At 37.4% G+C, this 13,703-nt stretch overlaps 1 protein-coding gene across 1 annotated transcript in view; it reads left to right on the top strand.

The window, feature by feature from the left end:
- LCOR (ligand dependent nuclear receptor corepressor) overlaps positions 1-13,703 on the top strand; it is a 29,158-nt gene that overhangs the window by 5,950 nt on the left and 9,505 nt on the right. The window contains exons 2-7 of the mRNA XM_053449942.1: positions 2,049-2,114; positions 3,079-3,158; positions 4,032-4,164; positions 4,411-4,701; positions 5,322-5,415; positions 7,397-8,373. Of these exons, the coding sequence (XP_053305917.1) occupies positions 2,049-2,114; positions 3,079-3,158; positions 4,032-4,164; positions 4,411-4,701; positions 5,322-5,415; positions 7,397-8,373 (1,641 nt within the window). The remainder of the gene's footprint in view (positions 1-2,048; positions 2,115-3,078; positions 3,159-4,031; positions 4,165-4,410; positions 4,702-5,321; positions 5,416-7,396; positions 8,374-13,703) is intronic.

The raw sequence follows: 13,703 nt of genomic DNA, 5'->3' as shown, positions 1-13,703 counted from the left end.
TGCCCAGCATTTAGGAAAATAAATGAATATGGTTTGAGTTAAACACCGCAGATTAATTGAAGATATTAGCATTGACGTAAGAACTGCCTCGCTGATGACTGATGTTAGATGGTAAAACACAAATGCTCGTTCTCCAGATGTTCAGCGCATAGAAACATTCCAGTAGCCGGTACTGGGAGACGCACTCAATGAGTGTACAGATCTGCAACCTACTCGTGCTGTGACTCCCAGAGATATCGGAGCGTGAGGTTTATTTACTAACCCCTTAATGACAGCCCGTACATGTACGGGCTCAAAATGCATTGTTTTCAATAGGTTTAGAGACCGCCCATTGTCCTTAAGGGGCTAAAGGGAGAATACCAGCTCTTTTCACTTTGATATCCGTTATGAAGAGCCACCCAAGTGATCTTCTGCTGCAGGAAGGGCTTGGTCGGTTCTGTACAATGTATAATTAAATCTGTGAGATTTCTTTCAAATCTTATTACTCATTGAATTTTGCATTCATAATTGGTCCTTTATAATGAATAGTGAAGTTTTAGAGCTTAAACCACAGCTCTCCTCCCGGTGAATATCCTCCTGTGCGTGTTAATCACATCCTTCGTTAATTTCAAGTAGGAAAGAACACTCACATGTAGGCATTTCAGAATTATTTTCTCCCTTTTTTCACAGCAAACTTTGCTTTAGTGATTATATGTAGGTTGTTAACACTAAATGAAAGTTTGTTGGGATCAAATACAGATAACCACAGCGGATAGTAATAAGTAAAGTGATCTTGGTAAACCAGCTCTGCGTGATGTTGGACCAAGGTCGCTCAAAATATCCCCACTGTTCTCAGCTGGAACCTATACATCTACAGGTAAAGGTTTATCGAAAAGTAATACACGGTGCTAAAAGCCCCCCATATACAGCGCTGTATTTCACACTCAAAGAAAGCCCCCAGAACTTTTCTTTTCCCTTTATAGTAGGCGCTCTGAGAAATCTGATAGTTTGAAATGTCCTTGAATTTTTCCGTTTAATCCTAGTGTTCCAGTTGACTGATTCCAAATGTTTAAAATTTCAGGAGGCGGAACGACCACGTTCGGTTACAAAATGACATTTAATATGTTTTTGTAGTGAAGGTGGAGCTAGCTGCGTGTCGATAAAACATAATAAAATGTAACACTGCTCTTGTGGCTACTTGTAAAGGCTGCGCTGGGTTTCTTCCGGGTTCTTAAATGCAGACATTGTTTGCGGGGTTCTGCACTACATTAAAATGAAAAATAACCAGACGGCTGTTGCTATGCAACGTATAACTGTTTCATTCAAGGTTAAAAAAAAAAGTCTCCAGTTCACATGAAAAGTTCATTAATTGAGAGATATAGCTATATCAATTTTTTTTTACTTAAATTTTAACTTTTTTTTTTTTTATATATACAAAATTTTAGCTTGCTGTACATTGTTGTTTCCAGAAATATAATCAGCTGTTTGGAAGCATATGACTTCTTAATGTCTCTGGTTTCCATTGCAACTAGGCTGTTGGTGGCATTGTGAGTTAACGCATCTCGTGATTTTAAACCTATTTTGCCTTATCTCACTGTTTTTATGAACTTTAGTCTGTCAAAGGAATACAAAATTCATAATTGGCAGTTATTTGTTATTGGGGATCAAGATAATGTAAAGAGGGGATGGCGTTGTCCTACTCAACATAACTTAAGCATTTAAAAATGTGGCTTGGACAGTTAGTGGTGTATTTAACACTCTATTAAAAACTCCAAACTTGTGTTCTATTTTAATTGTTTTGATCAGTAATAACACTGTTAAGACTACAGCAATAATTAAGTGAAACTGCTGAATGAAGCGCCTTCTGTTGGCCCTGCGCCGGCTCCATTGGCTTTGCGATTGGGTTGGGTTTTTCTCCGTAGAGTAGAATGTTTGCTCCTTGCTCTCCTTTTTTCTTTGTTAAAAGAAATCTAAGCCTTTGCAACCCTTCTCTCCTTTTCAACATTTTTTCTTCCATTTTTTTAGGTGAGCAACATCACGCTAAATAAAACCTTTTTATTCTTTTGTAGGATTTGAGAGTATTTTAGAAGGACTGTTTGGACCTGGATTACTGAAAGATCTCAGCTTCTTTGAAGGTACTCTTTCTTAAAGATTATTGATAATAGTTATAAGGATGTCCTAAGCCACAGTGATGTATTTATCTCGGGGCGCCGCCCTATGCCTGAACCAGGGCAGAGCTCCAGCCACCCCTGCGGCTGCTGTCCTTATAGCCCAACACTAAGAAGATGATGGAGCATCAGGATATGACATAAGGATGCCGAGGGGACAGCATGCTGTGGAGACTGTGTATGCCAGACAAACCTACAGCGGGGATACCCAATACTGTGATACACTGCAGTCTAAGCAAGCTGAAACTTGCAGTAATGTCCACCCCAACACAAAAATATATTGGCTTGTATATTTTTGGTGTTTCTAGAAGTGCTTTAATTTTTTTTTTGTTCAAATCCTGCATTTTATAGTTCAGATGTGTATTTAGATTTAAAATGAACCTTTATATGCACCAGTAACATATATTGTGTATACCGTGGAAGCTTCAGTCCTTACTTGCATGATTTTTCCTCCCCATTAAAATATTGCTACCAGTTAAAGCTGCTGAATGTTCAACTGCAAGACACAAAATTGATTAAATATAAGATCTGGAGCCTATTCCTTAGTTATGCTATATAGAAACACAGAACTTGTCGACAGATAAGAACCATTTGGCCCATCTAGTTCTATAAAATATCATCTATGTACCTTTTAAACAAAGTGTTCTGTGATTTTGTAATATCTTTTTTATTTATATAGCACCAACAATTTACGCAGCGCTTAATACAATACATATATTCAGGGGGTCTGACAAGATGAGAATTGACAGACTGAGACAAACCGATACATTATGTGGAGAGGCTCGGCTTGCAAGCTTACAATCTTGAGATGTAAACAGCTTTGCCCGGTTTCTATTTCTCTTAAATTGACCTTTTCTCCTTAGTAAACATTCCTCATGTTCCAAATGTTTTATAGTGCATTTTGTATTTATTTGTACTTCTGTATTTGTAGATTGTGAACCTTCAAGTGTTTGTGACTGGTCTTTCGATGAAAACTGCCTCTTCTGCTGCTTGAGAAGAGAAAAAGTTAAGGTAAACTACCAAAGCAACCAGTTTTTGTTCCTCTTTGATGCAGACCTTTATAAATAGGTCACCGAAATTAGATCTGCTTGGCTTCTTAGCAGAAGCTTATTTATAGGATATTTTGTAAATGTAATTTTAAACCCGGATCTTTGTATATTTACGGTGACCTCACAGCTCTGCCTAATGTTAATGGCTATTCATTGTTGCAAAGTTTATCCAGTGCAGTATATTAGTAGTTTGACTGAAATCTATGCCTAAGCTCTGTGGATGAACAGCTGTTACTGTTGTGGATCATTGCCCAGTAGTACTTGGCTGTAGATTTTATATAAGCTTTATTATATAGATCATTTAAAACCTTGAACAACTTTATTTTACTTTGAAGTCGTGTGAATTAAGTGGTTGCTGCTCCATGTTGGCAGAAATGTAGCAGGAAAGCAAAACCCTGTCATTCAGGGGCACCAGAGTTAAAGGTAGCCATGCATCTGTTGCTGCAATAACTGTAAAAATCAAAGGGAAATATTGCTCTGTCAGGGAAATATTTTTATTTCTTTCCATTGTGCTTGTATTTCATGGACTTGTATCCTAAACGGTATGTCTTAAATCACTATGTACCCCTGCATAAATGTTTGAGGGGCAAGGTTGTAAAATGAACCCACTAAAGTCATCTATTGCTAAGCAGGACACCCTATATAATTAGTGCTTACAAAATCAATAGCAAATGTAAGGATGTGTCTGTAATAGTTACACGGGTGCTGCATGCTCCTGAGACCTCGCAGTTTAAAAGGTATTCATGGTGTATGATGATATTTATTTGAAAATGGTTGGCTACCCAGGAATATAGTCCAAATATTTTTGGATACTTAAATGTATTTTTTGTTTTAGGAACACTTAACTGGCTTTCGGAAGCCAGCCTGTGAAGCTGGGCCAGAAAACTTGCTTAAGCAAGAGCAAGTAAAAATTATAAGACTGGAAAGACAAGCTGAAGAATTTATCAATGCGGTCTTTTGCAAAAAAGGTTGGTGTTACATTTCCCCCTTGTATGCAAATATGCCACGCTAGTTTTAACTTGGCTTCTAAGGACTTAACTGGGTAGATTTTGAACTTGGTTTTGGCTGCCACATGGCTCACAATATTTATTTGATGTAATTAAGCTTGTAATTGTTGAATATATGTAAGGGAGAACTGTGTTAAAATCTGTTTCAATCCGATGAATCTTTATTTTAGGTGTAAATTTCTTATACGTTACAATCTTTTTCAACAGACAGTCCTAGGGTCTTTGATCCTAATATTCCTTTAGTTGCTCGTGAGATCATGCAGCGGATGATCCGACAGTTTGCTGCTGAATATACCTCAAAAAATAGCTCTACTCAGGACTCCAGCCAACCCAACAGCACAAAGAACCAAAGCTTGCCGAAATCACCCTCTGGAAAAAGTTCACCTCCCCCTGCAACAACTCAGAACCCTGTACTTAGCAAGCTTCTGATGGCTGACCAAGATTCTCCTCTAGACCTCACTGTCAAGAAGTCCTCGTCTGAAGAGCCCTGTGAGCAAGGTAACTATAGACAGTAAACAGTTTAAATTATTTATTTTCTTGTGTTTTACAGAGAAAAACTAGAACCACATTTATATTCAGATATGAAGCGTCCTAGAAGTTGTATATTGGTTGAATGTGATCCTTCTGTAGGCCTAGCGTATTGCAAATTAAAGCGTGGATACATAACTCAATCTATCTAGACGAGGACTGCACAATTCCAGTTTTCGGGGGCAGCGATCATGCGTGTCCTTGCCTAAAAATAAGCTTCACTGCTTTTTTAAGGTGAGTTCCCTGTCAGCAAGGCAGAATATCCAGAAGGTATGTGCTGTTTGCGCCCCTCGAGGCCTGGAGTTGTGCAGCTCTGATTTGGACCAACAAAAGCAAACCTTTTATATAGGTGTACCCAAGTTACCTGTTGAGAAGTAATTTCATGATGACTTTTTGGTGCTATTATACTTCGTTTGAATATCTTCATGGATTTCACTGACAAATTCAAATAAGTAATAGCGTCTCCTAGCCCAATGGCAATAACTGCCACTGAAATGGTAGTAACCTTGATCAGTCCTATATGATTACTGGTATATGTTAAAGCAATATCTCAGCTTCCAGCATATCACCATTTAATTGTCTTTCAGCAGACGGAGTGCTTGACCTGTCCACTAAGAAGAGCCCTGGCTCTGGTAGCACATATTCAAGCGTTTCTCCAAGTACCTCAAACACTATAGGGAATGGGTAAGGAATATACATTTATTGAATTCTTAGTTTTCTTTACCTTTTTGTCTTCAAATCCTCAGTCTGTTTCCTAGTGGTACACCTTTAGCATTTCAGCCTCTCCCAGAGATAAAATTATCGTATGTATAAAAAGTCATGATCTCATCACTTTTCAGTCAAATTACTTTCAGTGATATTTTCATTAAATCATTTGTTTACACTCATTCTCTTTAATTTGAAATGGCGCTTAGGACAAATTTTAGCATGTTACGGTTTTTTTTATGTAGACAGGAATTTATTTACAAAGGGATGTGGTGGATTACACCGACGCGTTTAAGGATCATTTATGTACAAGTAGGGACTTGTGATTACAATGTGGTATAGGGTATGAAATCAGTTGATACAACACCTTGTGCTGGCAACATTTCAGACAACTAGAAGAGGGGTTAGGAAACGTTTGTGTTCCTGCAGTTTACCAATAATCTTATTCTAAAATCATATCCATTTCATTAATGTTGCCTTTGGTAAGAACTGCACCATAGCCAAGAGTTTTGCTGCCCTTTTTACTGTGAGCGTGCCATTCCACGCCTAATACCAGCTCAACTATTATGTTTTGAGCTGGTGTGAGCAGCGTTTATTGCGGAATCCATCCACAAGTGTGAAGTGGGCTTGGAGATAATTAACAATTGGGTTGCAGGTTGACAGAGTAGCAAACTGTTTGCCTCTCTGATCCCTGGGGCAAAAATAAAAAATGCCCCTTTTAAACCCCTCTATATAAGCAGATGCTAGTAAGTTATATGGATACTGGACTTTAAAAGGCATATTAGGATATTATTACAGAAAGCCAGTGGCACTCTTTTAAAAGCCATGACTCTGGGGCCACAAATATTTGCTTAGTCCAGAACGTTTTGGCATATTACACATTGCGTTCATAGTTACCGTATTTTAATATATTTTGCTAGCAGTTCAACCATCACAGTTTGTGTATCGGATGTCAGGTTATATTTTGAACTGGGTGTGAATGTTTTTGTTTCTTGGTAATAATGGAATTTATGACTTTTTTGCTTATTGTATTGAGTCGTTTTAAATGAGAACTTTAGGCTTGTTTTATGGAAGATCATTTCAATTCACTAGAGATCTAAGCATCTGTGACTATTGGCTTTTAAATGGGTTGTGGGGACACTTCTTAATGGTGCATCCTTCTACTTTTGAACATATCTGATCATATTCTTGGAATAATTCAACTTACATTTAAATCATACTTTCTACCATACCTCTGATTCACTTTGAGAAGAGAAAAAATGGTCTAAACGTATATATTTTCAGGTTTTTTTTTTATAAAATTTAATTTTTGTCATTATGCGAGCATCTGATGTTTTGCATCTGCCATTGGCAGTGTTTGATAAACATGTTCTTTTTGTTCTATAAAAAGGCCATTTTTTCTCTTCGTTGTCATTTAAATTGAATGAAACAAATCTATGTACAGGGCACTGTGTTTAAGCTACTGTTTTCCTAATTCATTATTCACCATTTTTTAGATTTACAAACACTATTCTTGTACTGTCATAGTTCTAATAGTGTGAGCAGACACACGTTGTCCGGCTTACTTCTGAATAGACTCTCATGTACGAAATGGCTTACTCTTTTATTACTGTACTTGTTTAGTGGTAACGTCACATTAATAAATTGTGCCTACAAACAAGGGACTGACTTCTAATTTATAGCCGAGATGCTTTTTGCAAACTGTTGCGCAAGACTTTTTTTTTTCCTCAGAATTTGTGAACCCAACCAAAGACTTATTTTTATTTTTGTTGCCCCAAAAACATTTCTGTGATTTTATTTTTTTTTTTAAAGTGACACTGATGCTGAGACAAATATAATTTTATATTACTTAAAAGTGATGTTACCCAAGCAAGGCCTTCTAATAAAGGAGTGGCCCCTTCACCCATCCCTTCCTACATGTGCAAGTTCTGCTCACATCAGTTTCCTTCCATCCAATTAGGCGACCTGGGAAACCCAGCCAGCACCGTCCAGATGGACTTCCGCGGAGTGGCGATGTGGTGCCTCCAAGAAGTTTGCTGGATGGAACCAGGGAAACTTATGGCCACTCCACAACTCTAAAAGTGCCATTGGCTCGCTCGCTGCAGATTAGTGAGGAACTGCTTAGCAGGAAACCGTTTTCTACAGCCGCCAGCCATGGTTCCACTGGACTGCAGAATCACGGACAGCACTTAATCCTTTCCAGAGAGGCCTCATGGGCCAAGCCCCACTATGAGTTAAATTTTGGCCGTATGAAATACAGGGGCAATGGTGCACTCAGCAACATCAGTGACCTACCTTTTCTCACAGAAAATGCAAATGCCTTTCCAAAAAACAGTCAAAATAAACATGATGTGAAAAAGGAAATTGGCCTATCTTCTCCTGTTGATTTAAAAATTCCACAGGTCCGAGGCATGGACCTCTCATGGGAGTCCCGCAGTGGGGATCTGTACAATTACAGCTCTTTGGTAATGGGTTCACAAACAGAGAGCGCACTTAGTAAGAGATTAAGGACTATCCTTCCAAAGCAAAATAGGAGAAACTTGCTGGATACTACTGCAGATTCATGGAGCTCAGATGCTGAGCAGTCTACCTCTGGACAGCCATATGCCACCTCTGATCAAGAAGGAGACCCAGGCTCCAAGCAGCCAAGGAAAAAGCGGGGCCGATATAGACAGTACAATAGTGAAATTCTGGAGGAAGCGATCGCTGTGGTCATGGGCGGAAAAATGAGTGTCTCGAAAGCTCAAAGCATTTATGGGATTCCCCATAGCACACTGGAATATAAAGTCAAAGAAAGGCTAGGCACACTAAAAAACCCTCCAAAGAAAAAGCTGAAATTAATGAGATTGGAGGAGCAAGATATTGCAGTAAAAACAGAACTGGAACCTCAGGAAGAGGTGGAGACGTCGCAAAGTGCAAATGAATCTAAAGATGAATAAGCATGCTGTAGAGGGTCACTTATGTTGGTAACCTGGGCGAGCACTTGTATTGTGACACACAGTACTTAATACACCTCTTTAAATATTAAGCTTGTTGGAAGTTTTCTAATAGACTTTTCCAAATTGGTGTACATTACGTGCTCATAATCATGTAAACTTTTACATTTAATGCCCAGTACGACACTACAATATTTCGTTTGGCCTTTACGCATGCTTTTTCTTTTTTAATTTTATTTTTAGTTTGAAACTAAACTTTTTAAATTACCTATAAAATTGTTACCTCAGCAGGAGAACCTATACATGCAGAGGTTGCCATAGAGCCTGCATGTATCGCGTTCTCTCTAACTATTTTTAAACCTTGAACACAAGTCCACTTTATATCTAGGATTTCAGGATTCGCTTTCTCGCAACCAATGTCTAAACGAAAAAGTAATGTAAGAAATAGGTAAAAACGGTCTTTGTCTGCAGTCTGACTTCGTTATTTATGCCAAAATGATTCTTTTTGAGAGAGAAAAACAAACGAATGTACCCCAAAAAGTCTTGCTTTGGAGGTTATTACAGTTTTTTTGAAAACTGCTTACTGAAAGGCTTTAGTTCAGGATAGGAATGTGCCAAGAGCACAACTCATGGATATGTACAGCCATTGCCGTTGAGGCATTACTATGACCGCCTACGAAAGAGTATTATGCTAGAGCTTTACATTTCATATGTCTAGAGGATTGCCTGGGTGATCGGGGGGAAAAAAGGTGACCGAACCAGAAAGCTTTGTGCGGAGAGAACATGTACATGGATTCAAGACACACTCCAGCAGGAACCATGCAAAAATATTAACGTTGAAATAACTGGACTCTTATGTACTTTAAATAGTGATCAAATTAATTTAATTTACTGCTTTTTTTTTTTTTTTAATCATTGCAACAGACTTTGGCTTGGCTGCCGCTCTGTGCACAGGGAGGAATGCGTTCATACTACCTTCAAAATGTACAGTAATAATGTTGCAAAACTACCTTGATATTAGTTCTGTGAAACCTTGCGTTTTTAATGTTCAGGTGATGATGTAGCCTTATTGGAAGACTAGCGTAAGCCCCCCTCAAATTTTTAGTTCATGACACTCCAGCTCTTACTTATTGCACGCAGGCCCAAAAAGAGAACTTTAAACTGATGCACACTCAGGACTTACAAAAAAGAAAAAAAGGCTGAAAACATTTCTAATTTTTTTTCATTTAATCTCAAGTTGGATCCTAAAACAATGAATGTCTTGTTTTTGTATTTAGCAGACTTTTGATACACCCCACGTGTGCTTTAGTTGAAACATATGTACGCCTCTATATAGCGATATACACAGAGATACATATGTATTATGGTATATGGCTGTCTGCATATACACACAGTTCACCGAAGACATTAAACTGACTGTGTGTCTACTGACTTCAGATAAAGGGAGATATAAACTGTGATATATTTTTACTATTTTATTTTGGTGCACAATTTTATTTTAACAGTACAACCTCATAATAATTCACTATATCAGGAATGAAGGACTCAACAAATCTACAGATTTTAACAGATTTTGGTTTTGTACAAATTGAAACTAATATATGTGCGCATGTAAAGTTTAAGTAGCGCGCATCGCTACGCGTTATTTCACGACGACTCGTCATATCTTCAGGTAATTCCGTTCTCTTTCTAAGCACTCCGTGAACTAGTTTTGTACATTGACAGTGTCGAAAGCTCTTATGTTCATGTAAAGATTTTTATTATTTTTTTCTTTTGCGTTTGAGCAAACTTGCTCTATGATGATTTTATGCCTGATTTTTAATTTGTAATGAGTCTTAAGTTATAAATAGATGGTTTACTAGTAAAATGTTTGTGTTCACTAAAGTAACTTGCTTTGTAGGCAGTGCTGGACAATGCGTGGACTTTCTGGTTGTTGAAGGCAGCTGATTTTTCATTGTTTTCGTAATTGTCTAGCTAGGCCTTCACCCCGTCCCTCAGCGACATGAACGGGTGGGCTTGCCTTTCTGCAAAGGTGTAGTGTTTGCTCTTATGTTTTATAGTTGTTGTTTTTTTGTGTCTCCCTCCCCGCCCCCCCATGATCCAGAGTTTTTTTTTTTTTAACAGGTTTTATAGGAAGGTTTTATCAAGATGAGCAGGCACCTTGGAAAGTCTTTAGGTTACCACAGGTTGTTTCTCCTCGGTTCTCCAGCAGTAAAGTGTTGGTGAGGGTGCATACTGTGATCACTTATGTCCTCTAAGGACAATTGTGCAGGTTAGAGTGGTATGCCCACCCTTCAACATGACTGTATCTCAGCATCCTATGTATATGTATCTGTATACATTTTTATATATAGATTTCAAACTAGGTACTGTAAATAGCATTTTTTTTTTGATAAACGCTTAAATCATTTTCTTTGTCAAATTCCTGAGACCTAACGATTGTAATTTTTTTTTGTTCTTTAATACATTCCACTTGATCTGTGACTAAACGTTCAGGTAACCATCCTTTAGCGTGAGGTTTGTGCAAGCTAAATTTCCTCCAAAGGTCACTTTTTCAGTAGCAAAAACACAAAATCTCTTTGAAGCACTAATAATATTGTCAATTGCAGTAAAAATAGCCATTACAGATTCTAAGGCAAGGTTGAAATTAAGTCCCTTAATTTTTTTATTTTTTTGGGGAAGGGGGTTGAAGTCGCTGTGACTATTTCAGGGGATTTATATTATGTACGTTTGGTAATGTTCCAGCCTGAGGTTCAGGTGCACCTTCTATTTACACTACGATCATTTAGGAATTGATGCAGACACTTGTAGGCAGGCTTATTTATTTTACTTTTCAATTTAACAATTTTATTTCCCATTTTTTGTGTTTTTTTTTTTTTGTTTTTGTTGTCAACATAACATTTAATTGGATTACAGTTTGTGCATTGCTATGCAGTGTATAATTGGGTAAAATATACCCAAAGAAGATAATGATGGAATTGTACAGTGAAAAGCTCTTTACACATAGTTTGCCAGTTGAATGTCAATCAAAATTAAATTTGTAACTGATTGTGTAAATAAGAGCATAAATATATGCAATGTATCGGCAGCAGTGGTTAGTTTAGATAGTTTAACTGAGCCATTGCACAGCCCTTCATCTTCTGTCTAAAAAGACACTTCTTGGGTTGATATACCCTTATAGACATAGATAAACCCTGAATTCATTCCAAGTCATTGTATCTTGCAGCCTTTTTTTTTAATATAAGAATAACGCATCTTCTCTCAGTAGTTCTAATTTTCTATAAAACTTAAATGACCACCATACCGGTGGGGGAAGTAAAAGCCCCTCCGACATTCCTTCATGGTGCATGACTGTCTGTACCTACGTTCTAATTACCTCCTTTTCAGCCTTGTGCTTTACATCAGCTAGTTAATCCTCAGATCAGGTTTTAGAAATGCTTCTTTTGACATTTTTTTAATTTATATATAATATATATAATCTCCATAAAAAGGTAATTTTTACTGATAGTCATGCAACAAGAAAATGGGCTGTTTTCATTCATCCTAACAACTAAAGTAAATGTTCTATATACATATATATATATATATCCCATGCAGTGTCACTTTTTTTGGTTTTTAATTAATTTTTAAGATCACAGAAATTGAATTATTTTTGTGTACAGAAGAATATCCATACCTCGGAATTACTTTATTTTTGAACATGTAGGGGGTTAGGTTTAGCTTGTGAGAAGTAATGGCGTTTAAAGAAAAACAAAGCAAAATTAAAAAAAAAAAAAAAATCTTTAAGGGAGAGCAGTGCAATTTCGATAAAGCCGTTTTTACGACAGAGCCATATGCAGGCGGGGAATGTATTGCCGTCACTCAATTGTCTAGTATCTAAATATTGGTGCATCAGCTCATCCACTTAGTTATATTAGATTTTTGTCTCTGTGTCTCTGAGTAATCTTATGAAGTTATCCAGCTAACGTGTGCTTTTGGTATTTCGGTATCTTTGTAGTAAGAGTTGCTGCTTGTGCTTAAAGTTCCATTGATACTTCAAATTTAGTGCTTCGCACTGCTTTTCAAAGTACTTTAATTTATAGGGTATATAAGACTATCAATACAAAATATAGGTTTGGTAAACTCTTTCGAGTCCAGGAGTGGAGTATTTTGGCAATCGGTGCAGAATTTGCCCCAAAAGTCTAGTGTTGTACCTTTTTTTTATGCTTTAAGAGGAAGGTTGAACTATTTTTATGGTGATGTTGCAGCCTATACGCGCAAATGCCTTTTGTAAAGGCTTTCAGAGAACACGTTTAGAAAGCACTTGGCAGCCGGGTGAATGGAAAGGAACTCATCGGCACTTTTCTGTTTGTACACTAATCCTTTCTTTAATTATAGCCACACCAACCAACTCCACACAGCTAGGATTTTTAACCCGCTTCTTTAACATGACATTTCCCTGTTCATTGGGGAATATGATTATATCTTGGTGTTAAGCCTTTGCAGTATTCATGCTTAATATAAGCATTTTCCTGCAGTCATACATATTTTTTTTTTAACAAAAAAGAAACTTACCAACCCCCCCCACCCATTTCCAGCCATGAGAGATTCCCCGATGATCTAATATATTGGCTATAAAACCAGGATATATAGAAATGTTATACCAGCATATGTTTAAAACAGCTGTGGAGGTATTTCTAGCTAATACATTTTATTTGTAGGTATCAATGATTTTTGGTTTTCAGGCTCTTGGCATGTTTATAACGGGTAGCTTTCCTGCTAGTGCTTTGTTTTTTTTGTTAACCCCCCCATGATTTCCATGTACTGTAGATAATGATATGTGTATGGTGGCTTCTTTCAATGCCGGCAGGTGTATAGAGCATTACTTAGCCTCTGGCACGGAAAGGGTTAGCTTTTTAACTGTTTTAACACGTGACCTCTGCTAAAGGATTTTCTGGGATTGACTTTTCTATCAGGCTGCAATATGTAAACTTAGCAACTCAACAAATGTTCACTCTGCTTAAAAAACCCTCAGGGACAGTCTTAACTCACTATCCTCACTCAATTCAGGTACTTGTACTCTTCTTAAACTTAGCTGTGACTTGTATTCTTGTTTTTTTTTTCTTTTCTCGACGTGCTTGTAGCACATCCTTGATGAATGTCAAGTTTAAAACTCACTTCAGGTATAACTCAGCCAAACGGATTTTAAAAGCTGCATATTAACTCTTCAGCACACAGTGCCTCAGACACTTATAGTGGCATTCTGTATATACAGTTATTACTACTGAACAGATAGCTGGGGGTTCCTGTTTCCAATAAAACAACAAGTTAAACACTCTTTCTAACTTACCT

Source organism: Spea bombifrons, chromosome 11 (assembly GCF_027358695.1).
Source record: "Spea bombifrons isolate aSpeBom1 chromosome 11, aSpeBom1.2.pri, whole genome shotgun sequence".
NCBI classification, from domain to species: Eukaryota; Metazoa; Chordata; class Amphibia; order Anura; family Pelobatidae; genus Spea; species Spea bombifrons.
Note: the sequence above shows the minus strand (reverse complement) of the source record. Positions and strands in the feature narration are given on the sequence as shown.